This window comes from Mixophyes fleayi, chromosome 11 (genome assembly GCF_038048845.1).
Source record: "Mixophyes fleayi isolate aMixFle1 chromosome 11, aMixFle1.hap1, whole genome shotgun sequence".
NCBI classification, from domain to species: Eukaryota; Metazoa; Chordata; class Amphibia; order Anura; family Limnodynastidae; genus Mixophyes; species Mixophyes fleayi.
Window position 1 is genome coordinate 7,106,609 of NC_134412.1, and position 26,941 is coordinate 7,133,549.

At 45.7% G+C, this 26,941-nt stretch overlaps 1 protein-coding gene across 3 annotated transcripts in view; it reads left to right on the plus strand.

Moving 5' to 3' along the window:
• The first annotated feature begins 2,218 nt into the window (after nt 1–2,218).
• LOC142107114 (uncharacterized) overlaps nt 2,219–26,941 on the plus strand; it is a 55,242-nt gene continuing 30,519 nt past the window's right edge. For all 3 annotated transcript variants that reach the window (XM_075190282.1, XM_075190286.1, XM_075190284.1), the window contains exon 1: nt 2,219–2,349. In XM_075190282.1, the coding sequence (XP_075046383.1) occupies nt 2,249–2,349 (101 nt within the window). In that variant the 5' untranslated portion in view covers nt 2,219–2,248. The remainder of the gene's footprint in view (nt 2,350–26,941) is intronic.

The window sequence follows — 26,941 nt, forward strand, 5'->3', positions numbered from 1 at the left end:
ACATTGCGGCTGCACATTTTTTATCTTAATACGGTGCCGCAACATTGTGGATTGCCTTCCAACGCTATGGGGGGCGAAAGGAAATCCGCGATGTAGCAGTAACGCGGAGTGCCTTCGGGTCCGTTCCGGAGCCACTTCGCACTTGATTGATTATGCCCCTTTGTATTTTGAAGTCTGCTCAGATGTATGATCACTTGAAGAAAGAATAGTTACATATAAGAAATCTTATACATTTCCCTTTGGCCATTTGAGGTCTTAGAAGGTTTGAAAATAACCAACAGCTGATGATAATCACGTTCTCACACATTAACTGCACAGGTTGTTTCTATCAATAAAAATCATATTTTGCTCTCTGTATTGGTTGGCAGTCTCATGGCTGCCCTCTGTATTGTGTGATGGCCACAAGGGTGACCTCTGTATTGTGTGATGGCCACAAGGGTGCTGTGTGGTCTTCTGCTGGTGTAGCACATCCACTTCAAGGTTGGATGTGCTGTGCATTCAGAGATGCTCTTCTGCATACCACCCATGGTTAATTGAGTTACTATCACCTTCCTATCAGCTTGAACCAGGCTGACCATTCTCTTCTGTTGTCTCTCAGTAACAAGGTGTTTCCACCCACAGAACTGCCGCTCTGGTTTTGAGCACCGTTCTCTGTAAAGACTACAGACTGTTGTGTGTTAAAATCCCAAGAGATCAGCAGTTTCTGAGGTACTGAAACGACTCGTCCGGCACCAACAATCATTCCACAGTAAAAGTCTCTTAGATCACATTTCTTCTCCATTCTGGTGTTTGGTCTAAACTACTATTGTAATTTTTGACCATGTCTGCCAGGGGAGAGCTGGCAAATTTTAGACTGTGGGACAAGACTCGACTCAGCAGCCTGTTAGGAACATTTTAAAGGAAAAATAATGCAGGTGTCCCAGTGACCCAGCCCAAGTTAGCCCACTATGGGACCGGCCCAGGGAGCAGATGCCCCCCTGCCCTCCCCCAGCCCAGCTAGTCCCCGATGTCTGCATGGTTTTATGCATTGAGCTTCTGCCACATGATTGGCTGATTAGATATTTGCATTAACTAGCAGGTGTTCAGGTATACCTAATAAAGTGGACAGTGAATGTTTATATATTAGGATCAATATAGATACATACAATAGACAGTATATTTATATATATATTATATATAGATTCAAGGTTTATTTTTTTTATTTTTTTATTTAGTTTTCAGCCCCATGTACTTTGTTCAATGTTAAAAACCTGAAAATTAGCATTTTTCATGTATGTTTCTGTTAAAACACTTAATATTATAAATATAAATAATCTCCATATTCTCTTAGGAGGTGGCTATTGGCTCTCACTTTGTTTCACACATTGTTTAAGTGTTTATATTTCTACCTACTTATATTATTTAGTCCCTCATGGGCTGGTTCTAGTACTGTAGTCTATTATTATTAGTAGTTGTTTATATATCTTCACTCTTCACACTTTAGATAGTTTCCTCTGATGTGAAGACTAGGGGGTAAATGTATCAATGTACGGATTCTTCAACTCCGGCGAGATCGGCGTCTTCAGCGCTTAAATTTAAAGCGGCACTGCCTTGTAAAGGGAAGTTTCCCTTCACAAGGCAGCGCCGCTTTAAATTTAAGTGCTGAAGACGCCGATCTCGCCGGAGTTGAAGAATCCGGACATTGATACATTTACCCCTAGGTTTCCTCGGATAGTTTCTGTATTTCTTGATTTGGCGGTTATCTTGGTCACTGACCCCAGTTGATCCCCACCGCAGTACATTTCTCCAAAAGGATGGGAGTGGCTTGGTCCATGCCCTTGCTCTGGGGAGGTATTTGTTGTATACCACTTAGTGTAAGTGCTTCTCTCTATGTCTTTCCCGTTTTCATGACTGATATCCTTAAAGTGCACTCAGTCAACGCCATGGGATTAAACTTACCAGAGAAACGCTCACGCTCCCTTTCGAAGGTGTAAAGAAGAAAGAAGGTGCTGATGTTGTTTTTGCACAGGAGACGCATTTAAAATAGGGTGCATCCCCGGTTTTCCGGGATCGTTATTATCCCAGTTCGTACTTTAGCAACAACAGCACAGGTAAAACTTGCAGAGAGCTAGAATTGTGGAGGGAAGAGCCCTCATGGTAAAATGCAAATTATATGACACCATTTATACCTTCGTCAATCTATATGCTCAAAACCAGGGTCAGCATGCTTTCTTGGAAATGGCCTTGGAGAAGGTGGCTACGCTGGCGGATGGTGTATTGGTGGTTGGAGGCGATTTCAACTGGTCGTTGCATCCTGGACTCGACACATCCAACAAGGCTCCCAGGTTCCGAGGATCTCTTCATGGGAAGGTAAGACGCACCTTAGAACAAACCTGGGTCCATGCTGACGAGGGCCTTACATTCCCAAAGAGCTAAAACTTTCATACCTATGGTTAAAAATGATGAGGCTAATGAATGTCAGCTTACTACTGACATTGCGGCAGCCTTCCACTCTTTTTATTCCCCACTCTATAATATCTCAGGAAAGGCCCCCTGGGTAGACTTACTGGATAGGAGTCCCTCAGTTTTATCCTATTTAGGGGAGGTCGGTTTCCCCACTACCTCGGAGGAAGATGTAGCCTCTCTGGAAGAACCCTTTACCCATGATGAATTGGCTGACGCCATAAAATCAACCCCCTCGGGCAAAAGTCCTGGCCCCGACGGTTTTTCTATCTCCTATTACAAGGACTTTAAACATAAACTAATTCCCTTGATGGTACCGGCCTTCAATGTGGTGTCGGAGGAGACCTTCTTCTCCAAGCAATCCTTGTAAGCCCACATAATGGTGATCCCTAAAGAGGACAAAGACCCGTCGCAGTGCTCGAGTTATAGGCCAATATCCTTACTCAATGTGGACATTAAACTTTATACTAAGCTCCTTCCCAACAGGCTGAAACTCTTGTTCCCGGGAATATTTCACTCGAACCAAGTGGGTTTTGTCCCTGGCCGAAAGGCTAGAGATAATATGACTAAGGTTATCGATCTAGTTCACTAGGCACTGTGTTCAGATACCCCAGCCATGTTTCTATCCACGGATGTCGAAAAGGCGTTCGATCTCATTGATTGGTCTTTTTTGCGTTGTATGCTATCCCATATGGGTTTAGGCCTGTTGGGTTTACATCGGATTCTGACCCTTTACCACACTCCCACTACTAGATCCGGTGTTGATTGTAACAGTACCAGACAAGGCTGTCCACTCTCCCCGCTCATTTTTGTGCTCCATATGGAAACTCTGGCCAGGTCCATAAGAGCCAACCTTGACATTTCAGGTTTACCAGTGGGGAAGGTAGACTATAAACTAGCGATGTTTACAGATGACCTCCTTGCTGTGGTTACCAATGCAGTCATATCAATTCCCAATATAGTCAAAGAGTTTCAGCGTTTCGATTCCCTGTCAAATTTCAAAATCAATTACTCGAAATAGGTAGCCCTTAACTTATCCTTACCTCTTCCCATGGCTGAGGGTCTCCAGCGGGCATTTTCATTCCAATGGCACACTGCCCACATCAAATATTTGGGCGTGTTCGTTTCTTAAGATGTATCGCAACTTTTTGACCTTAACTTTGGTCCCCTCATAGAGATGTTGCGGACGGACCTGAGAGAGTGGCGAAACAGGGCTTTCTCTTGGATGGGAAGTATTAACATAGTTAATATCCTGTAGTAGTTAATAATAGATGTAGTTAATAATAGATGAATATCCTCCCTCTTGTTCTTTACCTCCTACATACCTTACCATATTTACATTCCCGACAAATGGTTCAATGACCTGCAGAGACTGTTGAGGAACTTTGTGTAAGTGGGGAAGTCCCGTTTTAAACATGATGTCCAATATAGACATTTGGGGGGACTGCAGCTTCCTCACCTCCTTTCTTATCATAATGCTGTCATGCTAGGGAGAATCCTTGAATGAACAGATCCCAAATGTAAGAAGCAGTGGATTACTATTGAGGGAGTATTCTTCCCATCCTTAACCCAGTATACTCCCTGGCTGAGCAAATTACCTGCTATCAGATATCCCACGATTGGCCCCACCATCTCAAGATGGTTTAGACTCCGGGCATCCTCCTACTATAAAGTTCACTTGAGATGGTATAGGTGCCCTGCCCAACTGGCTGAATTTTATCAGGGAGTGTCTGATTCCTGTTGGAGATGCCATAATGAACAGTGCACTCCCATACATATTTGGTGGATCTGCACGGTTCTTCGTCCCTTTTGGACTCAGGTCATAGAATTATCTGCTGAAATATTAGGGGATGAAATTTCTGAGAACCCAGGATTTTGGCTCCTTAACAAGACCAATACCCCAAGCTCTCATTTCAAAAAATCCATATTAAGATACCTCATTTCAGTGGCGAAAGCAATGATACCTATTCACTGAAGATCATCCACCCCCCCACCCCCCCGTCCATTCCAGACTGGTTTAAATGGTTAGACTTCTATAGATCAATGGATGAACTAGTCCTATGATCAACTGATAAATTCACTGATTATTATGCAAGTTGGTGTCTATGGCTCGACATTCAACATTCTGAAATATATGCTTCCCTGACCAGTCCTGTTCTTACCCACACTTCTAGCAGCATTCTGAGTTAACTCTCACCTGGTTTCTTTTCCCGTCTCCACAGGAAGCCACACATCCCCCCCGCCCCATTCGTTCCCGTCTCCCTTCCTTTATTCCATCTGGCCTCTTTCTTCATTCTTCTCCTGTCTTATTCTCTCATAACAGAATGTATTTTTTAATGTTTATTTAGCTGTACTGCTAACATATATTTGGTGGTTTTAGCTTTTGTCACCTTGGCTTTGTACCTCTATGTCATTACTGCCTTTGAAACCTCAATAAAAATAATTACATACAAAATAAATAACATACCTTTACCTATCAACTGTCCCGATTCCATCAGGGTAGTCCTGATTTTAGGGGACTATCTTGATCAGCCAGGAGCTTGTAACAGCATGAGGGGCAGCTGGGATGTATTTCCACTATTCACTTTACATACATGCTGTGTGAACTAGTTAGTTGTGCACTCTTTATATAAAACAGGATGAGAGGGAGATGTAGGTGGTTGGAGGGAAGTGCAAGCTATGCCCTCCATTGTGCTGCCCACGCCCACACTAAGCTGGCCACACCCACACATCATTGGCCACACCTCCAGTGGGACGGCACTTCTCACAATAGGCCAGTGGTTCCCAAACTTTCTCAGTTCAAGGCACCCTTAGGGTCACCATAATTTTTCCAAGGCACCCGTAATCAAAAATAATTACCAGGAAGTCCTGTTTTACAAGTAGTTGGGTCAAAATGATGTAAGATGTATTTAGACCCCTTCACCATCACATTGTGCCTCTTTATCACTGCGGCCCTTCGCCATCTCACACCCTGTGTCCCCGTCATTGCTATCTCACACCCTGTGTACCCCCTTTAGCGTCTCTCTCTCTGTCCCCCTCCTTCAACATCTCTCTCTCTCTGTCACCCTCCATCAGCGTCTCTTTCTCTCTCTGTCCCCCTCCTTCAGCGTGTCTCTCTCTCTCTCTCTCTCTCTCTCTGCCCCCCTCCTTCAGCGTGTCTCTCTCTCTCTGTCCCCCTCCTTCAGCGTGTTTCTCTCTCTCTGACCCCTCCTTCAGCATGTCTCTCACTCTCCCCCTCCTTCAGCGTGTCTCTCTCTGTCCCCGTCCTTCAGCGTTTCTCTCTCTCTCTCTGTCCCCCTCCTTCAGCGTCTCTCTCTCTCTCTCTGTCCCCCTCCTTCGGCGTCTCTCTCTCTCTGTGTCCCCCTCCTTCAGCGTGTCTCTCTCTCTCTCTGTCCTCCTTCTTTAGCGTGTCTCTCTCTCTCTGTCCCCCTCCATCAGCGTCGCTCTCTATCTCTCTCTGTCCCCCTTCTTCAGCGTGTCTCTCTCTCTGTCCCCCTCCTTCAGCGTCGCTCACTCTCTCTCTTTCCCCCTTCATCAGTGTCTCTCTCTCTCTCTCTGCCCCCCTCCTTCAGCGTGTCTCTCTCTCTCTGTCCCCCTCCTTTAGCATGTCTCTCTCTATCTCTGTCCCCCTCCTTCAGCGTGTCTCTCTCTCTCTGTCCCCCTCCTTCAGCGTCGCTCTCTCTCTCTCCCTGTCCCCCTCCTTCAGCGTGTCTCTCTCTCTCTGTCCCCCTCCTTCAGTGTCGCTCTCTCTCTCTGTCCCCCTCCTTCAGCATCCCTCTCTCTCTCTCTCTGTCCCCTCCTTCAGCATCCCTCTCTCTCTGTCCCCCTCCTTCAGCGTGTCTCTCTCTCTCTGTCTCCCTCCTTCAGCGTGTCTCTCTCTCTCTCTGTCCCCCTCCTTCAGCGTGTCTCTCTCTCTCTGTCCCCCTCCTTCAGTGTGTGTCTCTCTCTCTCTGTCCCCATCCTTCAGCGTGTCTCTCTCTCTCTCTGTCCCCCTCCTTCAGCGTCTCTCTCTCTCTCTGTCCCCCTCCTTCAGCTTCGCTCTCTCTCTCTCTCTGTCCCCCTCCTTCAGCGTGTCTCTCTCTCTCTCTCTGTCCCCCCATTCAGCGTCGCTCTCTTTCTGTCCCCCTCCTTCTGCATGTCTCTCTCTCTCTCTCCTCCTCCTTCAGCGTGTGTGTCTCTCTCTCTCTTTCCCCCTTCTTCAGCATCGCTCTCGCTCTCTCTGCCCCTTTCCTTCAGCGCGTCTCTCTCTCTCTGTGTCCCCCTCCTTCAGCGTGTCTCTCTCTCTCTCCGTCCTCCTTCTTTAGCGTGTCTCTCTCTCTCTCTCTGTCCCCCTCCTTCAGCGTGTCACTCTCTCTCTGTCCCCCTCCTTCAGCGTGTATCTCTCTCTCTCTGTCCCCCTCCTTCAGCGTGTCTCTCTCTCTCTGTCCCCCTCCATCAGTGTCGCTCTCTCTCTCTCTGTCCCCCTTCTTCAGCGTGTCTCTCTCTCTGTCCCCCTCCTTCATCGTCGCTCACTCTCTCTCTGTCCCCCTCCTTCAGTGTCTCTCTCTCTCTCTCTCTGTCCCCCTCCTTCAGCGTGTCTCTCTCTCTCTGTCCCACTCCTTCAGCGTCTCTCATTCTGTCCCCTTCCTTCAGCGTCTCTCTCTCTCTGTCCCCCTCCTTCAGCTTCGCTCTCTCTCTGTCCCCCTCCTTCAGCATCGCTCTCTCGCTCTCTGCCCCTCTCCTTCAGCGTGTCTCTCTCTCTCTGTGTCCCCTCCTTCAGCGTCTCTCTCTCTCTCTGTCCCCCTACTTCAGCATGTCTCTCTCTCTCTCTGTCCCCCTCCTTCAACGTGTTACTCTCTCTCTGTCCCCCTCCTTCAGTGTGTATCTCTCTCTCTCCCGCTCCTTCAGCGTGTCTCTCTCTCTCTCTGTCCCCCTCCTTCAGCGTCGCTCACTCTCTCTCTGTCCCCCTCCTTCAGTGTCTCTCTCTCTCTCTGTCACCTTCCTTCAGTGTGTCTCTCTCTCTCTCTCTCTCTCACTGTCCCCCTCCTTTTGCGTCTCTCTCTCTGTCCCCCTCCTTCAGCGTCTCTCTCTCTCTCTGTCTCCCTCCTTCAGCATGTCTCTCTCTTTCTCTCTGTCCCTCTCCTTCAGCATCTCTCTCTCTCTCTCTCTGTCCCCCTCCTTCAGCGTCTCTCTCTCTCTGTCCCCCTCTTTCAGCGTGTCTCTCTCTCTCTGTCTCCCTCCTTCAGTGTGTCTCTCTTTCTCTCTATCCCCCTCCTTCAGCGTGTCACTCTCTCTCTGTCCCCCTCCTTCAGCGTGTCTCTCTCTCTGTCCCCCTCCGTCAGCGTGTCTCTCTCTCCCTGTTCGCCTCCTTCAGCGTCGCTCTCTCTCTCTCTCTGTCCCCCTCCTTCAGCGTGTCTCTCTCTCTGTCCCCCTCCTTCAGCGTTGCTCTCTCTCTCTCTGTCCCCCTTCTTCAGCGTGTCTCTCTCTCTCTGTCCCACTCCTTCAGCGTCGCTCTCTCTCTCTCTCCCTGTCCCCCTCCTTCAGCGTGTCTCTCTCTCTGTCCCCCTCCTTCAGCGTGTCTCCCTCTCTCTCTGTCCCCCTCCTTCAGCATCGCTCTCTCTCTCTCTGTCCCCCTCCTTCAGCGTCGCTTACTCTCTCTCTGTCTCCCTCCTTCAGTGTCTCTCTCTCTCTCTGTCCCCCTCCTTCAGCGTGTCTCTCCCTCTCTCTCTCTTTCCCCCTCCTTCAGCGTCTCTCTCTCTGTCCCCCTCCTTCAGCGTCTCTCTCTCTCTCTGTCCCCCTCCATCAGCGTGTCTCTCACTCTCTCTGTCCTCCTCCTTCAGCGTGTCTCTCTCTCTCTCTCTGTCCCCCTCCTTCAGCATCGCTCTCTCTCTCTCTGCCCCCCTCCTTCAGCGTGTCTCTCTCTGTGTCCCCTCCTTCAGCGTCTCTCTCTCTGTGTCCCCTCCTTCAGCGTCTCTCTCTCTGTCCCCCTACTTCAGCGTGTCTCTCTCTCACTCTGTCCCCCTCCTTCAGCGTGTAACTCTCTCTCTGTCCCCCTCCTTTAGTGTGTATCTCTCTCTCTGTCCCCCTCCTTCAGCGTGTCTCTCTGTCTCTGTCTCCCTCCATCAGCGTCGCTCTTTCTCTCTGTCCCCCTCCTTCAGCGTGTCTCTCTCTCTGTCCCCCTCCCTTAGCGTCGCTCACTCTCTCTCTGTCCCCCTCCTTCAGTGTCTCTCTCTCTCTCTGTCCCCCTCCTTCAGCGTCTCTCTCTCTCTGTCCCCCTCCTTCAGCATGTCTCTCTCTCTCTCTCTCCTCCTCCTTCAGCGTGTGTGTCTCTCTCTCTCTTTCCCCCTCCTTCAGCATCGCTCTCGCTCTCTCTGCCCCTTTCCTTCAGCGTGTCTCTCTCTCTCTGTGTCCCCCTCCTTCAGCGTGTCTCTCTCTCTCTCCGTCCTCCTTCTTTAGCGTGTCTCTCTCTCTCTCTGTCCCCCTCCTTCAGCGTGTCACTCTCTCTCTCTGTCCCCCTCCTTCAGCGTGTATCTCTCTCTCTCTGTCCCCCTCCTTTAGCGTGTCTCTCTCTCTCTGTCCCCCTCCATCAGCGTCGCTCTCTCTCTCTCTCTCTCTCTCTGTCCCCCTTCTTCAGCGTGTCTCTCTCTCTGTCCCCCTCCTTCAGCGTCGCTCACTCTCTCTCTGTCCCCTTCCTTCAGGGTGTCTCTCTCTCTCTGTCCCCCTCCTTCAGTGTCTCTCTCTCTCTCTGTCCCCCTCCTTCAGCGTCTCTCTCTCTCTGTCCCCCTCCTTCAGCGTCTTTCTCTCTCTCTGTCCCCCTCCTTCAGCGTCTCTCTCTCTCTCTGTCCCCCCCTCCTTCAGCATCTCTCTCTTTCTCTCTCTCTCTCTGTCCCCCCCAATCCTTCAGCATGTCTCTGTTCCCCTTCACTTACCCTCATACTTCATTTTCCGCTGTCTTCTGTCCTCTCTGCTGCCGCTATTCACTGAAGCTGTCGGACGTGATGACGTCACTCCCGGCAGTCAGTGAGGGCAAGGATCCGGCGCTGGTCGGGTACTTTTTTTTTTGGGTTTTTTTTGGTTTCTTGTCTTCTTTTTTTTTTTGGAGGGTGATCGCGGCACCCCTGTGACAGCGCACACTTTGGGAACCACCGCTCTATAAGATAGACAGAAAGGGCCTGATTCATTGAGAAATGTAAATGCCAATACGTGCCTTATTTTGCATAAAATTGTTCTGCACATGCCCAGAAACAAACCATACGCCAGAGAGTGCAGCAACGTCCAATTCATCTAAGAACGCAACATAACCTACTACTGACTACAATATCAGAGGGGGATCGAGAAGGGAAACGGGCGTATGCATGTAATTAATGTACAGTAAGGATGTGTCAAGCTCGAGAGCAATCATCAGCATCAGATTCAAGCTTTGGGCATCTCAAAGCTACAAGATTTTCTGTCGTATCACTTGTACCAGCTACAGGTCGGGAGTAAGTGGTGAGTGATAGTGTTGAGGGCTGTGTATACAGATAGAACATGTGTTTACAATTAACAACAACTGTAAAAATCCATTTTATGTACAGTAGACACTAATAACATGCTGATAAATGTATTTTATGGAGAGAAAAAAGTATTTGTTTTTAATTTTTTAATGTTGTGTCATTAATAACTATGAGGTGACATTAATTGATTTTATTATTTTTCTGTGCGTGACTTTATACTCCACATATGTATTGGACGTATCCTGCAGTGTATTGTTTGTTAGATCAGAGCTGACCTAGACCCGTATTCATCAACAGAGGCAGGGCTAGAATAAGGGCCACATGGGCCTGGGGCTGAAAATGATAAAGGGCCTATTGAGGCGGTTACCAAAGTGTGCACCGCGGCTCCCTGGGGTGCCGCGGCGCTGTCACAGGGGTGCCGCGATCACCCCTCCAAAAAAAAAGAGAAACCCCCCCCCCCCCCAAAAAAACACACAAAAAACGTACCCATCCAGCGCCGGATCCTGACAGCCGTCAGTGAGGAGCTGCAGCAGAGAGAACTGAAGACAGCGGAACATAAAGAATGAAGGTGAGTGAAGGGAGACAGAGACACGCTGAAGGATTGGGGTGGACAGAGAGAGAGAGGCACGCTGAAGGAGGGGGGGGGGGACAGAGAAAGAGAGACACGCTGAATGAGGGGGGGGGGGGGCAGAGAGAGAGAGACACGCTAAAGGAGGGGGACAGAGAGAGAGAGAGAGACACGCTGAATGAGGGGGGACAGAGGGAGAGAGAGGCACGCTAAAGGAGGGGGACAGAGAGAGAGAGAGAGAGAGAGAGACACGCTGAAGGAGGGGGGGAACAGAGAGAGAGCGACGCTGAATGAGGGGGACAGAGAGAGAGAGACACACTAAATGGAGAGGGACAAAGAAAGAGAGAGAGAGAGACACGCTAAAGGAGGGGGACAGAGAGAGAGAGAGAGAGAGAAACGCCTAAAGGAGGGGGACAGAGAGAGAGTGATGCTGAAGGAGGGGGACAGAGAGAGAGACACGTTGAAGGAGGGGGGACAGAGAGAGAGAGAGAGAGAGAGAGAGAGACACGCTGAAGGAGGGGGACAGAGAGAGAGAGAGCGACGCTGAAGGAGGGGGGATAGAGAGAGAGAGAGAGTGACGCTGAAGGAGGGGGACAGAGAGAGAGAGACACACACGCTGAAGGAGAGGGACAGAGAGACAGAGAAACACGCTGAAGGAGGGGGACAGAGAGAGAGAGAAACACGCTGAAGGGAGGGGGACAGAGAGAGAGAGAAACACGCAGAAGGAGGGGGACAGAGAGAGAGAGAGAGACACCCTGTCTGCCTTCATTTTATAAAATTGAATGTCGCAGCAGGTTGATTAAAGGACAAATAGAAAAGTCTATGAGTTGGCTCGTATAAAGAAATGTCTCAGCAGCCTAGTTAAGTGCTTCTTTACTTTCAGTGACAGAGGAGCCTCTGGTTTGAATCCCCTGTTTGGTTTCATTTTTTTAAATTGAATGTTGCAGCAGGCTGATTGAAGAAAGTGTAAGTTAGCTCAGTTGATTAGTACTGAGGCGCCCATGGACAGTCAGTCCTGCTTTGAATTCAGAGTTTCTTCCTTTTTAGCACATTTCATGTTGCAATACGCTAGATGAAGTCCATGAGAAAAGTCTCTCAAGATCCCAAAAGCTTGAATCAGATGCTGCTGTGTGTGCTGGAGCTTGGCACGCCCTCACTGTACACTGACTATGTGCATACACCCATTTCCCTCCCCGCTCTACCCCTTAACTTGTAGTCTGTAGTAGGATCCTTTGCGTTCGAAGATGAATTGGACATTGCTGCACTCTCTGGCGTATGGTTTGTTTCTGGGCATGTGCAGGACAATTTTATGCAAAATAATGCATGTATTGGCATTTACTTTCCTTAATGAATCAGGCCCCTTGTGTCTGTCTTATAGAGTAATATCTGACATTCGTCACACAGTAAGATATTTTCAGATTTGCATCTAAATCTAACTCAGTTCTCTCTTTAATCTCTATCACAAGCTGCTGAAAGGCCCCAAATTGTCTGTAGGAGAGGAGGTCACACCAAAATCATCATCATCACTCCACATATTGCTGGTCACATTCACCTTCACATAGTTCTTGACATGTACAAACCCCACCACAGAGCAGAATGATTTGACACCATTGTTTCTAAGCTCTAAAGGTACCTGTGTAGAAATATAAGATACTCAGATACCAAAGGCTTTTGCAGTCAGAGAAATAGAGGACTCCAGTTGTGGCTGGACTCTCTCCACTGATGGTCACACAGAGGTTTATTTAGTTTGCTGGGACTTAAAGTTCAGAAACATGGCCAATTCCTGATACAAAGTTACTGATTAAAGACAGTGAGAAAAGTTTCTCTAGTTCCTTAGTGAACTAAAATGGCTCAGCAGCATAGTCTCCTGGTTCATTATTTTCACTGACAGAGGAATCTCTAGTTTGAATCCCCTGTCTGGTTTCATTTTATTAAATTGAATGTTGCAGCAGGTTGTTTGAAGACAATGAGAAAAGTCTCTCACTTGGTGTGAACAGAGAAATGGCTCAATGATCTAGTAGCCTACTTCTTTACTATCAGTGATAGAAGAGTCTCAGGTTTGAATACCCTGTATGGTTTCATTTTATTAAATTGATTGTTGCAGCAGACTGATTGAAGACATTGAGAAAAGTGTAAGTTAGCTCAGTTGATTAGTAGTGAGATGTCCATGGACAGTCAGTCCTGCTTTGAATTGCAGGTGGTTTCCTTTTTAGCAAATACAATGTTGCAACAGGTTTGATGAAGTCCATGAGAAAAGTCCCTCCATTTCTTGAACAAGGGTATTACCTTGGTGGCTCAGTTGAGAGGAGCACTGTTTGCAGTGTATATGTATTCCCTTGTTCAAACCCCCATTCAGGTAACATTTACAGCTCATATGATTCTGCTCCAGGTCCCTTGATGACATTGATAAAGACACACTGCTGCTCACATCATCTGGTGGCTCAGATGACTAGTAGCCAGTTGCTCTCCTGTCAATAGGTGACTGAGATCCTGGTTCAAATCCCCCTTTGTACATTGGTTGGAGCACCTGGCTGGTTCATTACATTGAGAAGCTTCTTTCTCTGAACCTGAAGGATGGTCTGTCTGTCTTCACAGTGACGGCAACAAGATGTTGAAGTACTGGTTTATGTTCCCCCTGACAGCATTCTGTTAGTACCTTGGATGTTGCTCCAGACATGTTGCTCCAGACATGGAGCATAATCTCCCCTCCTACTCAGCAGACAAGGTGGCTCCATAGACTTGTGTCCAGACTCTCTGTTCACAACTAATGGTGGAGTTTTTGGTTTGAGCCCCAACACAGACTTGTTTTTACTACCTCACATGATGCTTCAGGATGAATTATGTTACTGAGAAAAGATACTTACTTAATCTTCAGTTGGCTCAGAGGACTAGTATCCTGGTTCTCTGCTTGTAGAGATGATTGATGTCTTAGTTCAAATCCACAAAGAGCTGTAGCTTTTGTACCTTGGATTTTACACCTGACTTGTTGAAGACATTGGGAAAATATCTCCCTACTTGCATAGAGCGTGTGTTGGCTCGGAGGGCTAGTACCCAGGTGCTCTCCTGTCAATAGGTGACTGAGATCCTGGTTCAAATCCCCCTTTGTAAATTGGTTGGTTCATTACATTGACAAGAGTCTTCCTATGTACCTGAAGGATGGTCTGGCTGTGTCACATTGAGGGTGTAAGTTAGTGGCAAGCAGTAAAGTGCTCAACCAACAGAGAGATACTTTGTAAAAGAGTAGAACATAAGAAAGAAATGTACTTTTGAAAAGTTGGCTGTTAGTTTCTTTAGAAACCCCCAGCAGCCAGGTTTTTAAATAATGCTAGACAAGTATATTAATACATCATCACTTCCAGGAGAGAACCCACTGAGCAGGAATGATGACAGAGAAACCACCAAACCTGTCTGGGGATTCAAACCAGGACCTCCAACATCACAGTCAGCAATCTGGCTACTAGTCAACTGAGCCACCAAGCCAGTACATGATGTAAGCAGCAGTGGGTCTTTATCAATGACATCAAGGGGCCTGGAGCAAAATCAAAGGAATTGTAAATGTTACCAGGCTGGGGATATGAACCTGGGAACCCATATAAACTATAAACCAATCTCCTGTTGACTGAACCACCAAGCTGGATGATATTTAAAGACTCTTCTCATGGAATTCATCAAGTCTGTTGCAACATTCAATTTACTAAAATTAAGCCAGACAGGGGATTCAAACCAGAGACTCCTGTGTCACAGGAAGTAAAGAACCTGGCAACTAACCCGCTGAGCCATTTTTGCTCTTTGTGAAAGTGGATAGACTTTTCTCACTGTCTTCAATGAGTAACTTTGTATCAGGAATTGGCCATGTTTCTAAACTGAAAGTCCCAGCAAACGCAATAAAACTCTCAAAGAGTGAAAATGGCTCAGCAGGTTAGTCGCCAGGTTCTTTACTTCCTGTGACACAGGAGTCTCTGGTTTGAATCCCCTGTCTGGCTTAATTTTAGTAAATTGAATGTTGCAACAGACTTGATGAATTCCATGAGAAGAGTCTTTAAATATCATCCAGCTTGGTGGTTCAGTCAACAGGAGATTGGTTTATAGTTTATATGGGTTCCCAGGTTCATATCCCCAGCCTGGTAACATTTACAATTCCTTTGATTTTGCTCCAGGCCCCTTGATGTCATTGATAAAGACCCACTGCTGCTTACATCATGTACTGGCTTGGTGGCTCAGTTGACTAGTAGCCAGATTGCTGACTGTGATGTTGGAGGTCCTGGTTTGAATCCCCAGACAGGTTTGGTGGTTTCTCTGTCATCATTCCTGCTCAGTGGGTTCTCTCCTGGAAGTGATGATGTATTAATATACTTGTCTAGCATTATTTAAAAACCTGGCTGCCGGGGGTTTCTAAAGAAACTAACAGCCAACTTTTCAAAAGTACATTTCTTTCTTATGTTCTACTCTTTTACAAAGTATCTCTCTGTTGGTTGAGCACTTTACTGCTTGCCACTAACTTATGCCCTCAATGTGACACAGACAGACCATCCTTCAGGTACATAGGAAGACTCTTCTCAATGTAATGAACCAACCATTTTACAAAGGGTTATTTGAACCAGGATCTCAGTCACCTATTGACAGGAGCACACCTGGGTACTAGCCCTCCGAGCCACCACATGCTCTATGCAAGTAGGGAGATATTTTCCCAATGTCTTCAACAAGCCAGGTGTAAAATCCAAGGTACAAAAGCTACAGCTGTTTGTGGATTTGAACTAAGACATCAATCATCTCTGCAAGCAGAGATCCAGGATACTAGTCCTCTGAGCCAACTGAAGATTAAGTAAGTATCTTTCCTCAGTAACATAATTCATCCTGAAGCATCATGTGAGGTAGTAAAAACAAGTCTGTCTTGGGGCTCAAACCAGAAACTCCACCATTAGTTGTGAACAGAGAGTCTGGACACAAGTCTATGGAGCCACCTTGTCTGCTGAGTAGGAGGGGGAGATTATGCTCAATGTCATCAACATCCAAGGTACTAACAGAACGCTGTCGGGGGGAACATAAACCAGGACTTCAACATCTCTGTTGCCGTCAATGTGAATACAGACAGACCATCCTTCAGGTACAGAGAAAGAAGCTTCTCAATGTCATGAGCCAGCAACATACAATGACTAATGTACAAAGGGGGATTTGAACAAGGACCTCAGCCATCCTACTAACATGAAAACACATGGCTACTAGTCATCTGAGCAAACCTGTGCTGTAAGTGAGGTTTGAGATATTTTCCCAATGTCTTCAACAAGTCAGGTGTATAATTCAGGGTATAAAAAAAAAAGAGCTACAGCTGTTTGGGGATTTGAACTAAGACATCAATCATCTCTACAAGCGGAGAACCAGGTTACTAGTCCTCTGGTTCGGTTCATATTTCATAGTGGTACATCATGTGAGGTAGTTAAAAGAAGTCTGCCTTGGGGCTCAAACCAGAGACTCCACCATTATTCATGAACAGAGAGTCTGGACACTAGTCTACAGAGCCAGCTTGTCTGATGAGTATAAGGGGAGATTATGCTCAATGTCATCAACATGTCTGGAGCAGCATCCAAGGTACTAACAGAATGCTGTCTGGGGGAACATAAACCAAGACTTTAACATATCTGCTAATAGAGCACATGGGTACTAGTCCAGTGAACCAGCACAGTATGTTTAGGAGGTAAGACTTTTCTAAATGTCACCAAGCATGTTCAATATCCTAAGTACTAAAATGATTCCTATCTGCAGATTCAAACCAGGCACACTACCATCACTGGAAGTGGCATGTTGGGCCAACTCATGTATTTTTCTCAAGGTCTCAAACCAGCCTGGTGCAACATTCATGGTAGTAAATGAGATCACACCTAGGGATTCAAGTAACAACCTCCACAATCACAGCCAAATGAGTACCTGGACATATCCATCGTAGCCAAGTGAGCATTGGGCTTCTATACAACTAAGCTAGCTTTTGCCATTAGTATGTTTTGATATTTTTCTCAATATTATCAACCTGCCTGGTGCAATATTCAAATGCCTAAAAAGAAAACCTGCCTTAGGACTCAAACCAAGAACTCTTCCAGTACTGTTAGAAGAGAACCAAGCTATTGGTCCACCAGTCATGCTTGCCTGTTGTGCTAGTGAAGAAACTTTTCTCAATTTCTTCAACAACCCAGGTGTAAAATCCAAGGTACAAAGCTAAAGCTGTTTGTGGATTTGATCTAAGACATCACCCATCCTTACAGTCAGAGCACCAGGTCATTAGTCCTCTGAGCCAGCTTAAGCTTATGGATGTGGTTCCTCCTCAGTATCATCATTCATCCAGGTGATTCAGGTGAGGTAGTTAAAAGAAGTCTGCCTTCGGGCTCAAACCAGAGGCTCCACCATTAGCTGTAAACAGAGAGCCTGGACACAAGTCTAAAGAGCCACCTTACTTTCTGGATTTGGCAGGAGATTATGCTCTATGTCATCAATCAGCCTGGAGCAACATGCAAGGTACTAACAGAATGCTGTCTAGGGGAACATAAACCAGGACTTTTACATTTCTGCTCTACCAACTTTCACCCAGTCCCAGACGGAGGTCAGTGGCGCTCAGCACAACAGGTAGGAGCAATTTATTTTTAACAAGGAATACGTGACAATAGGGGATGTGTGACAACTGGCCCAACAAGGGATATGTGAAAATATAACATGCATGTGTGAATGGCCCGTGTGTATTAGCATAGGGATCTGTTCCTTTTCTTACAACTAAATTACCAATTTTTCAATAGAGATTATACCTTGGTGCCACTGACAGGTAGCTGTGTTTGACTATTTGAGGCATATTTATCTAAGCGTGAATATCGTGGCTATGCGTGGCTGCGCATTTTTTATCTTATTATGGTACAGCAACATCGCGGATTTCCCTTACAACCCTTTGGGGGTGGAGGGAAATCCTCGATAAAGTGGTAACGCAGAGTTCCTCCACTTCGCACTTAATTGAATGTGTCCCTTTGTATTTTGAAGTCTTCTCAGATGTATGAACACTTGAAGAAAGAATAGTTATATATAAGAGATCTTATACACTCCCCTTTGGCCATTTCAGGTGTTTATTTTCTTTATTCCTCACATCTAGTCTCTCTCCCAGTCCTGTCGATTCCACCTTAAAAACATTGCCAGCATACTCCCTTTTCTTACTCAACATGCTACCAAAACTCTCATTCATTCTCTCATCATTTCCTGTCTTGACTATTGCAACCTCCTGCTTTCTGGCATTCCTGACAGAGGGACAGAGGAGGAGGACAGCGTGAGAGGGAGAGAGGAGGGGGACAGCGTGAGAGGGACAGAGAAGGAGGACAGCGTGAGAGGGACAGAGGAGGAGGACACAGCATGAGAGGGACAGAGGAGGAGGACAGCGTGAGAGGGATAGAAGAGGAGGAGGAGAGCGTGAGAGGGACAGAAGAGGAGAACACAGCATGAGAGGGACAGAAGAGGAGGACAGAGCGTGAGAGGGACAGAGGAGGAGGACAGCATGAGAGGGACAGAGGAGGAGGACAGCGTGAGAGGGACTGTGGAGGGGGACACAGTGGAAGAGGGGCAGTGGAGGGGGACACATTGTGAGAGGGACGGAGGAGGACACAGCATGGGAGGGACAGAGGAGGAGGACAGCGTGAGAGGGACAGTGGAGGGAGACACAGCGTGAGAGGGGCAGTATAGGGGGACACAGCGTGAGAGGGACAGAGGAGGAGGACAGCGTGAGAAGGACAGAGGAGGAGGATAGCGTGAGAGTGACAGAGGAGGAGGACAGCGTGAGAGGGACAGAGAAGGAGGACATAGCGTGAGAGGGACAGAGGAGGAGGACAGCGCGAGAGGGGCAGAGGAGGAGGACACAGCGTGAGAGGGACAGAAGAGGAGGACACAGCGCACGAGGGTCAAAGGAGGAGGACAGCGTGAGAGGAACAGAGGAGGAGAGCGTGAGAGGGACAGAGGAGGAGGAGAGCGTGAGAGGGACAGAGAAGTCAGACAGCGTGAGAGGGACAGAGGAGAAGGACACAGTGTGAGAGGGACAGAGGAGGAGGACATCGTGAGAGGGGCAGAGGAGGAGGACAGCGTGAGAGGGACAAAAGAGGAGGACAGCATGAGAGGGACAGAGGTAAAGGACAGCATGAGAGGGACAGAGAAGGAGGAAATCGTGAGAGGGACAGAGGAGGAGGACAGGGTGAGATGGGCAGTGGAGGGGGACACAGTGTAAGAGGGACAGAGGAGGAGGACACAGCGTGAGAGGGACAGAGAAGTCAGACAGCGTGAGAGGGACAGAGGAGAAGGACACAGTGTGAGAGGGGCAGTGTAGGGGGACACAGCGTAAGAGGGACAGAGGAGGAGGACAGCGGGAGAAGGACAGAGGAGGAGGAGGATAGCGTGAGAGAGACAGAGGAGGAGGACAGCGTGAGAGGGACAGAGAAGGAGGACATAGCGTGAGAGGGACAGAGGAGGAGGACAGCGCGAGAGGGGCAGAGGAGGAGGACACAGCGTGAGAGGGACAGAAGAGGAGGACACAGCGCGCGAGGGACAAAGGAGGAGGACAGCGTGAGAGGAACAGAGGAGGAGGAGAGCGTGAGAGGGACAGAGGAGGAGGAGAGTGTGAGAGGGACAGAGAAGTCAGACAGCGTGAGAGGGACAGAGGAGAAGGACACAGTGTGAGAGGGACAGAGACGGAGGACACAGCGTGAGAGGGACAGAGGAGGAGGACATCGCGAGAGGGGCAGAGGAGGAGGACAGCATGAGAGGGACAAAAGAGGAGGAGGAAATCGTGAGAGGGACAGAGGAGGAGGACAGGGTGAGAGGGGCAGTGGAGGGGGACACAGCGTGAGAGGGACAGAGGAGGAGGACACAGCGTGAGAGGGGCAGTGGAGGGGGACACAGTGTAAGAGGGACAGAGGAGGAGGACACAGCGTGAGAGGGACAGAGAAGTCAGACAGCGTGAGAGGGACAGAGGAGAAGGACACAGCATGAGAGGGGCAGAGGAGGAGGTCAGCGTGAGAGGGGCAGTTTAGGGGGAAGCAGCGTGAGAGAGACAGAGGAGGAGGACACAAAGTGAGAGGGACAGAGGAGAAGGACATCGTGAGAGGGGCAGAGGAGGAGGACAGCGTGAGAGGGACAGAGGAGGAGGACACAGCGTGAGAGGGACAGAGAAGTCAGACAGCGTGAGAGGGACAGAGGAGAAGGACACAGTGTGAGAGGGACAGAGAAGGAGGACACAGCGTGAGAGGGGCAGAGGAGGAGGACACAGCGTGAGAGGGGCAGTTTAGGGGGAAGCAGCGTGAGAGAGACAGAGAAGGAGGACACAAAGTGAGAGGGACAGAGGAGAAGGACATCGTGAGAGGGGCAGAGGAGGAGGACAGCATGAGAGGGACAGAGGAGGAGGACAGCGTGAGAGGGACAGAGGCGGAAGACAGCATTAGAGCGACAGAGCAGGAGGACAGCGTGAGAGAGACAGAGGAGGAAGACACAGCGTGAGAGAGACAGAGAAGAAGGACAGCGTGAGAGGGACAGAAGAGAAGGATAGCGTGAGAGTGACAGAGGAGGAGGACACAGCGTGAGAGGGACAGAGGAGGGGGGACAGCGGGGCAGAGGAGGTAGGATAGCGTGGCAGAGGAGGGGGGACAGCGTGAGAGAGGGCAAATGGTACAGCGTGAGAGAGGGCAGAGGGGACAGCGTGAGAGAGGGCAGATGAGGGGGGACAGCATGGCAGAGGAGGGGGACAGTGTGAGAGAGGGCAGAGGGGGCAGTGTGAGAGAGGGCAGAGGGGGCAGCGTGAGAGAGGGCAGAGGAGGGGGGACAGCATGGCAGAGGAGGGGGACAGCGTGAGAGAGGGCAGAGGGGGCAGTGTGAGAGAGGGCAGAGGGGGCAGTGTGAGAGAGGGCAGAGTGTCTGGATGCAGAGGGGGCAGAGTGTCTGGGGGCAGAGGGGGCAGAGGGGGCATTTTTGCATACAACTAAATAAGTATTTCTGTCTTGACCTAAATACTTATTACAATTTTTTGACCCAACTAAAACGGGACTGCTCAGTAATTATTTTGGAGGGGTGCCTTGAAAAAATTATGGAGACTCTAAGGGTGCCGCGAACTTCATAAGTTTGGGAACCACTGATATAAAACATTATACAATCGTGTCCTCAGTCTAGTGTAGTCATACAATTTATACTTCACTTGTTTGCAACTCTTCCTTCTTACGTTTATTTTAGGAAGTGATGTAACTCTCTGACCTTCCAAGAATCCCAACGTAATGAGAACAGATTCCTTCCCAGTGTATAGGTTACAGGAGGTGAGGAAGTCCCCGAAAAGAAGAGAGGAGCTCTGTGGTGGTCGCACTCCAAGGACTTGGTAATATTTACATACTTTTTTATTTTGCCTTAGTCTCTGATTGTGCAAGTGCCTTCTATATTTAGTCAGCTACACATTCCATTTATGACGGGGAAGCGTCTCCAGTATAAACATGTTTGTTACTAATAAACTCCTTACAGAGTGAATAGAGAATGCAGTAACAAGTTATTTATTGATCCGTGTTCCAAAACCGGCTCAGAGGCCCTCACTCCTCTCTCTGAAATAAAAGTTAAGGAAAATTCCAGGAAGACAACAAAGTGATATATAAAAATATATGTTTAAAGATTGCATACCTCCTAATAGTCCTTATTTGCAGACACTGAAAATGCTTAGGATTGTGGACAGGGCTTTTTAAAAATGTTTGCATGGTTGTGTTGGTTTAGGGTGTGTATGTGGTGAATTAGAGCTTCCTTTGTCCCAATTTTGCCTGGATAAATGTTGGCAATGCTCTTCCAGCTGCCCTAGACCTACTTCAGACCGCGAGTAAAGTGAAAACATTGGGCCCCACTCATATCAACTTGCGCATCAGTCGCAAATTTAAAAAGAGCAACTTGAGTGTAGTTCAGTCGTATTCAAATTAAAGTGTTTCTCGAGATGAGCTTCGATTTGAATCTGGACGTAAGTATGCTCTGGTTGTTCGTTACTTGCCACATGTAGACAGAACAATCTGCAGTAGACGCACGTGCGTAAGGACAATAAAAGATCACAACAGAACGCATACAATTTTTATTTGATGATGATATTTTCAATGCACACCATACACACAATGCATTTTAATAGTAGACCTTAGTCGCATACTGTTCGCCTGTGATAGCTACTGGCGCGCATAAGTGTAGTTTTTTTAAAACGAATTTTATTTATGTCACTATCAGTCGGCACCTGACCTGTCGTGGGTGCAAAAGTTATGGCTGAAACCAAGCGCACTTGACTAGCATCAGCCGCATCTGCGACGGACAGTCCTTACTGTACATGGCTTACGTTAGTCCCCCTCTTACCTCCCCAGTTCTGCCTTAATTGCCAGTTGCGTTTGGACATTGCAAACATGTCCATTCATTGCTGTAATGCCCTTTTCTGGGTATGCGTAGAGCTATTTCAAGCAAGACACGCTACACAAACGGACATACATCTGTAAAATATGAACCAGGCCCACTTTGTGCCCACATACTTGTAGATTCAGCCAATAGTACTCTGTTTCCCACGAGTTCCAGTTGTCCGCCAATCTAGTTGACAGTACAAAAAAAACCTATAAAAAGTGCTAAACAAAACTGGTACGCGTGTGACAGTAAATATAAATCTGAAAGTAGAATAAATTGTGTTTAATGTTTAAAAAATTCTTCAAATATGTATATATCCCCAGTCCATATTTTAAAAAAAACTTGTCTATAAATTTCAGCCAAGTATATAAGTGAACAGAAAAAGGGTTATTGCTACATAATAAAATCTTCCTCAAGATTTTATATACAACATCATGAATACATTTGTGTAACTTGGGGTGAAGTTAGATCCTATACTGGTGTCTAGTACTGGTTTATTTAGCCAATATTATGCATAGCAGGTTTATATATAAGGTAGTCATTGGAGATGGTAATTCACTGTTATTAGGAATCTTGTGAAGAGAGTATAAGGTCATTAATGTGGGGGATTGAGGTGTACAAGCTTTGTGCAGAGTTCAGAAAATAAGTAGTGTCCTGTATATATGATCAACTGTATTGACCTAAACGTGAGGTGCCAGAAATTGATCGATATGGATAACTAAGGGTTTTAAAAGAGAGCCAGTGCCTATAGGCTTATGCCACACTTCTGGTATCATAAATGGAACCCAATAGCCAGGTAGTTCTGTAGTAAACAGGATATATATATATATATAAAAATCTCAAATATCCAACAAGTGAAATCCACAGTCTCAAGACAGATAAATGTCTGGTAGAAATATCAAGCAATTGTATTCCAAATCACAAGAGGGAGCAAGGTTCTGTGGAAGCATCAAGTTCAGATACAAACACAGTACTCAAGCAAAGGCTTCAAAACAGGAAGTGCCATTTTCTTGGCTCAAGCAGGAAATGAGATCCAAGACGAAATCTTCATGAGACACTCCCGGCCATCTTGGATAAGGGCTGTTGAAAGGGCAAGTCCATAACAGCTTACTTGGATGTTTGAAATATACTTTTACAATTTTTTGGTTGTATGTAGAGAACCACAAAAAAAGCCTTCTTTGATAATACTTAATTGTGAATATTGTTAACAGTGATATAAATTCCCAATTGCAGGGTCTACCAATACTTTGAGGATCTTGAGGACCAAGTGACTCCGAATGAAGAACATTGTAATTCTGTCTATTACTGAGAAGGTTCCATATTTCAATGTTACAGTCTATTATTCATATATAACAAAAAAGAAAAAAAAAACCCGCGCTGGGCTACACTTATCTCAAAATTACACAATGCAGCTATAATAAGCAGGGGTAAATTGCTAATCCCCAATACAAGACCACTAAAAAACACACAATAACAGCGCAAAGGTGTAATAAATGAGACAGCAAAAAGTATATAATCCTTATCAAAAACCAGGGCAGAAGTAGACTGCAATCCCTTCAAACTAGTATTCGATACATTTTAATAATAAAAGATAAACATCTAAAATCATATATCACCAATATATAAAGAAAAAAGTCCTTCTTAGCCTCGAATTGTTATCTATAGTATTACTCTATTGAGTGATAAGGACCTTCCAAACACACATATATAATCGGAAAAAGTCACCGTCACTAGGTATCAGAGAGTCAGTAGCAATAATAATAATAATACTACGCACTCCGCACGGATAACAACAGTAATTGTATAGATAAGCCTGGTCCGGATTAGCGAGCCCGCTTGTAGTCCAGGAACGTTATATGTGAAAAGGTGAAACGGAAAGTACTCACGAACACCTTAGTATTCCCTCTTCCACGGCTCTCCGAATCCAGCTCTCCTGCGGCTTTCCGACTGTAGATGTAATCCAAGGTGCGGTGGGTGTAAGAAGTTTGCCCGGGCTTAGGGGCATATTTAATAAAGCACGATAGTGCTTTTAACGGGTCATTAAGGTCCCACAGTGTCCTCCGCAAATTTATTAAGGGGGCATCGCAGCAGATATCATGGATATCTGCTGCTTTGCATTCCTCTTCGTTTTTGGGAGCAGTCACCATTCAACAGAATGGTGACTACTCCTAGCCGCAATCTAACAAGTACCGAAAAAACATTTTTTCTCAGGAACTTGTCATGTTAATGTACGCCAGCAGCTGAAGCTGGCGTACATCATTCGAATTGAGGAAATCTAATGCTGTCAGCTCTGCTCCGGAGAGCAGAGCTGGACAGCGCATGTGTGGAGGGATCACATGATCCCTCCCTGTCACTCAGCGCTCTCTCTCTGCAACTATCGTTGCAGAGACAGAGAGGGGATCTGTGTGCGCATGTCCAGTTCTTGGAACTGGACATGCGCAATTGAAGAGTGAAGAGAAGACCCGAAGACAGCGCTTCCGAAGAGGGGGGTAAGTATGATTTTTTTTATCACTGAAACAGCAGTTTTTCGGAACTGCTGTTTCTGTGCAGGGCTGTACATAAATGTGAGAAGTAGTTCAATCCTTATCATTGCGATAAGGATTGAAAACTACTTTTCACTTTATGTGAATATTGATAAATGTGCCCCTTAGAGACTAATGGTTCCTCATACATTCAGTTCTTGGCGATATCCTCAATGTGTATATGTATATAATAGTCTTCAGGTCCGTATTATATCAATAGCAATATATCATCTCAAGATGCAAAGTAACTGACGCGTTTCGTCTCTACAAATGAAACTTTTTCAAAGCCAAGGTAAGTGCGTTCTCATTGCTTGAGCCCATCTTTGAACAGGAAATGGAAGTTCCGGAGTTCATTAATCAATTAGTTACATTGTTAGCAGTTGATATAGAAATATAATTTGTATAATACAACAAATAAATATATAATTTTAACAAAGTTCACAGTCGGAGAAGAAAGGGGCAACATCACATAAAAATAAAACATTAAAAAATTCTTTATTCAGGACTACTCTATTCCATATGTAATAGAATCTTTCAGTTTAAGGAAATCTAAATGACAGTTTTCTCGTATCTTATTCTTAAAGGGCAATCCTCGCTAAAACATATCCGCATGTCTATCTACACAGACATATAAAAAGCACAAATATTAGCTATGTAATACTATATAGTTATAACACAACTCGGTATATAGATGTCACATGGATACAAAAAGCTATCTTATTAATTAAAAGAACTAACTCAATTATAGGTATCTAGAGCCACACCCTATATCTAGTAATATATTGACTCGGTATAGAATTGGTTCCCATCAAAATCTATATCAAACATATAGAGCCAACTAAATATCAAAAAACATATATAAAAGAAAATAACAAAACTAAAAACCATGAATATACAATCACTAAACAACCTATTAGCAGTCTCAAGCCTCAAAAAAATCCAAAGCTTCATTTATTCTATCTGGACTTAAAGTTTTTAACTTAAAAATCCATAAAGTTTCTGCCTCACAAAGTTTCCTAAATCTATTCCCACCTCTGGAGGTTCTACCGATTAGTTCAATCCCTGTCAATGATAGTCCAGAGGGGTCCCGATTGTGGTCTAGAGAAAAGTGTCTTGATAAACTGTGTGTTTGTAAACCTACATTAATATTGCGTCTATGTTCTCTAAAACGAATTTTCAGAGATCTGGTAGTTGTACCCACATATTGGTGTCCACACGGACATTGTAACACATAGACAACAAAGCTAGAAGCACAATATATTGTTTTATGGGGAATATCTCTCCTGAGGTAGTCAAAATAATTTCCTTCTTATTAGTTATAAAAGTACATGTCATATATATCTTCTTATTGCACCTATAACAACCTAACAATGTAGTGTTTGATAATTGTATCTTCTCTGATATGAAGTGACCTGGGGCCTGATTCATTAAGGATCTTAACTTGAGAAACTTCTTATTTCAGTCTCCTGGACAAAACCATGTTACAATGCAAGGGGTGCAAATTAGTATTCTGTTTTGCACATAAGTTAAATACTGGCTGTTTTTTTCATGTAGCACACAAATACTTGATAGCTTATTTGTACACTGAAATTTAAAGATGATATTTGTGTGCTACATGAAAAAACAGGCAGTATTTAACTTATGTGCAAAACAGAAAACTAATTTGCACCCCTTGCATTGTCCCATGGTTTTGTCCAGGAGACTGAAATAAGAAGTTTCTCAAGTTAAGATCCTTAATGAATCAAGCCCTAGATGTCAAAAAGCTCCTCAGATTTCTATTGTTATGGGAAACAACTTTGGATTATAGTACAGCATCCTGTTTTAATATTTCATAGTTCTTAATTATCATCTTTCTACTACTCATTGATTTTGTATTGTACTTAGATATAAAAACAGGTACATTTTCCCCCCTATTATTCTTATTTCCAGATGAAAAAGTTGTTTTTTCTTCTTCTAGATTTTTAGGTTGAAGTAATATTGACCTATTACTTTCAAAAGCAAATCTTTTTGCGTCAAGCAATAATTCACATGGGTAGGCTCTTTGTGCTAATCCATGGCACGTTATCTGCTTGTGTAGCGAAGTCATCATCTAATGTACAATTAGCTGAATCATTTGACTCCTAGGTATATTGCTAACCCAAGGTCTATGATGACCACGAGTATAGTGTAAAAAGTTATTTGTATTAACAGATTTATTGTAATTTTTGGCCATAATTTAATTCTCCTGAATAAAAAAAGTAACGTCAAGATAATTCATCTCTACATCATTGTATGTATATGTAGAAGTGAGATTAAACATATTTGTGTCCAGAAATGAAACAAATTCATGTGTTAATATAGGACCTCCCATCCAAATAATAAATAAATCGTTGATATATCGACCATAGAACATCAGATTTGCCCCATTACAAATAAGTTGTTCAAGAAGAAAAAAAAAAAAACTATTGCATTGGAATCTACCAATTAGTATTTGCCAATCAAAGATCATAATTCCTAACAACAGCACTAGCTGGATCAGCTAAGTATCTCTACTA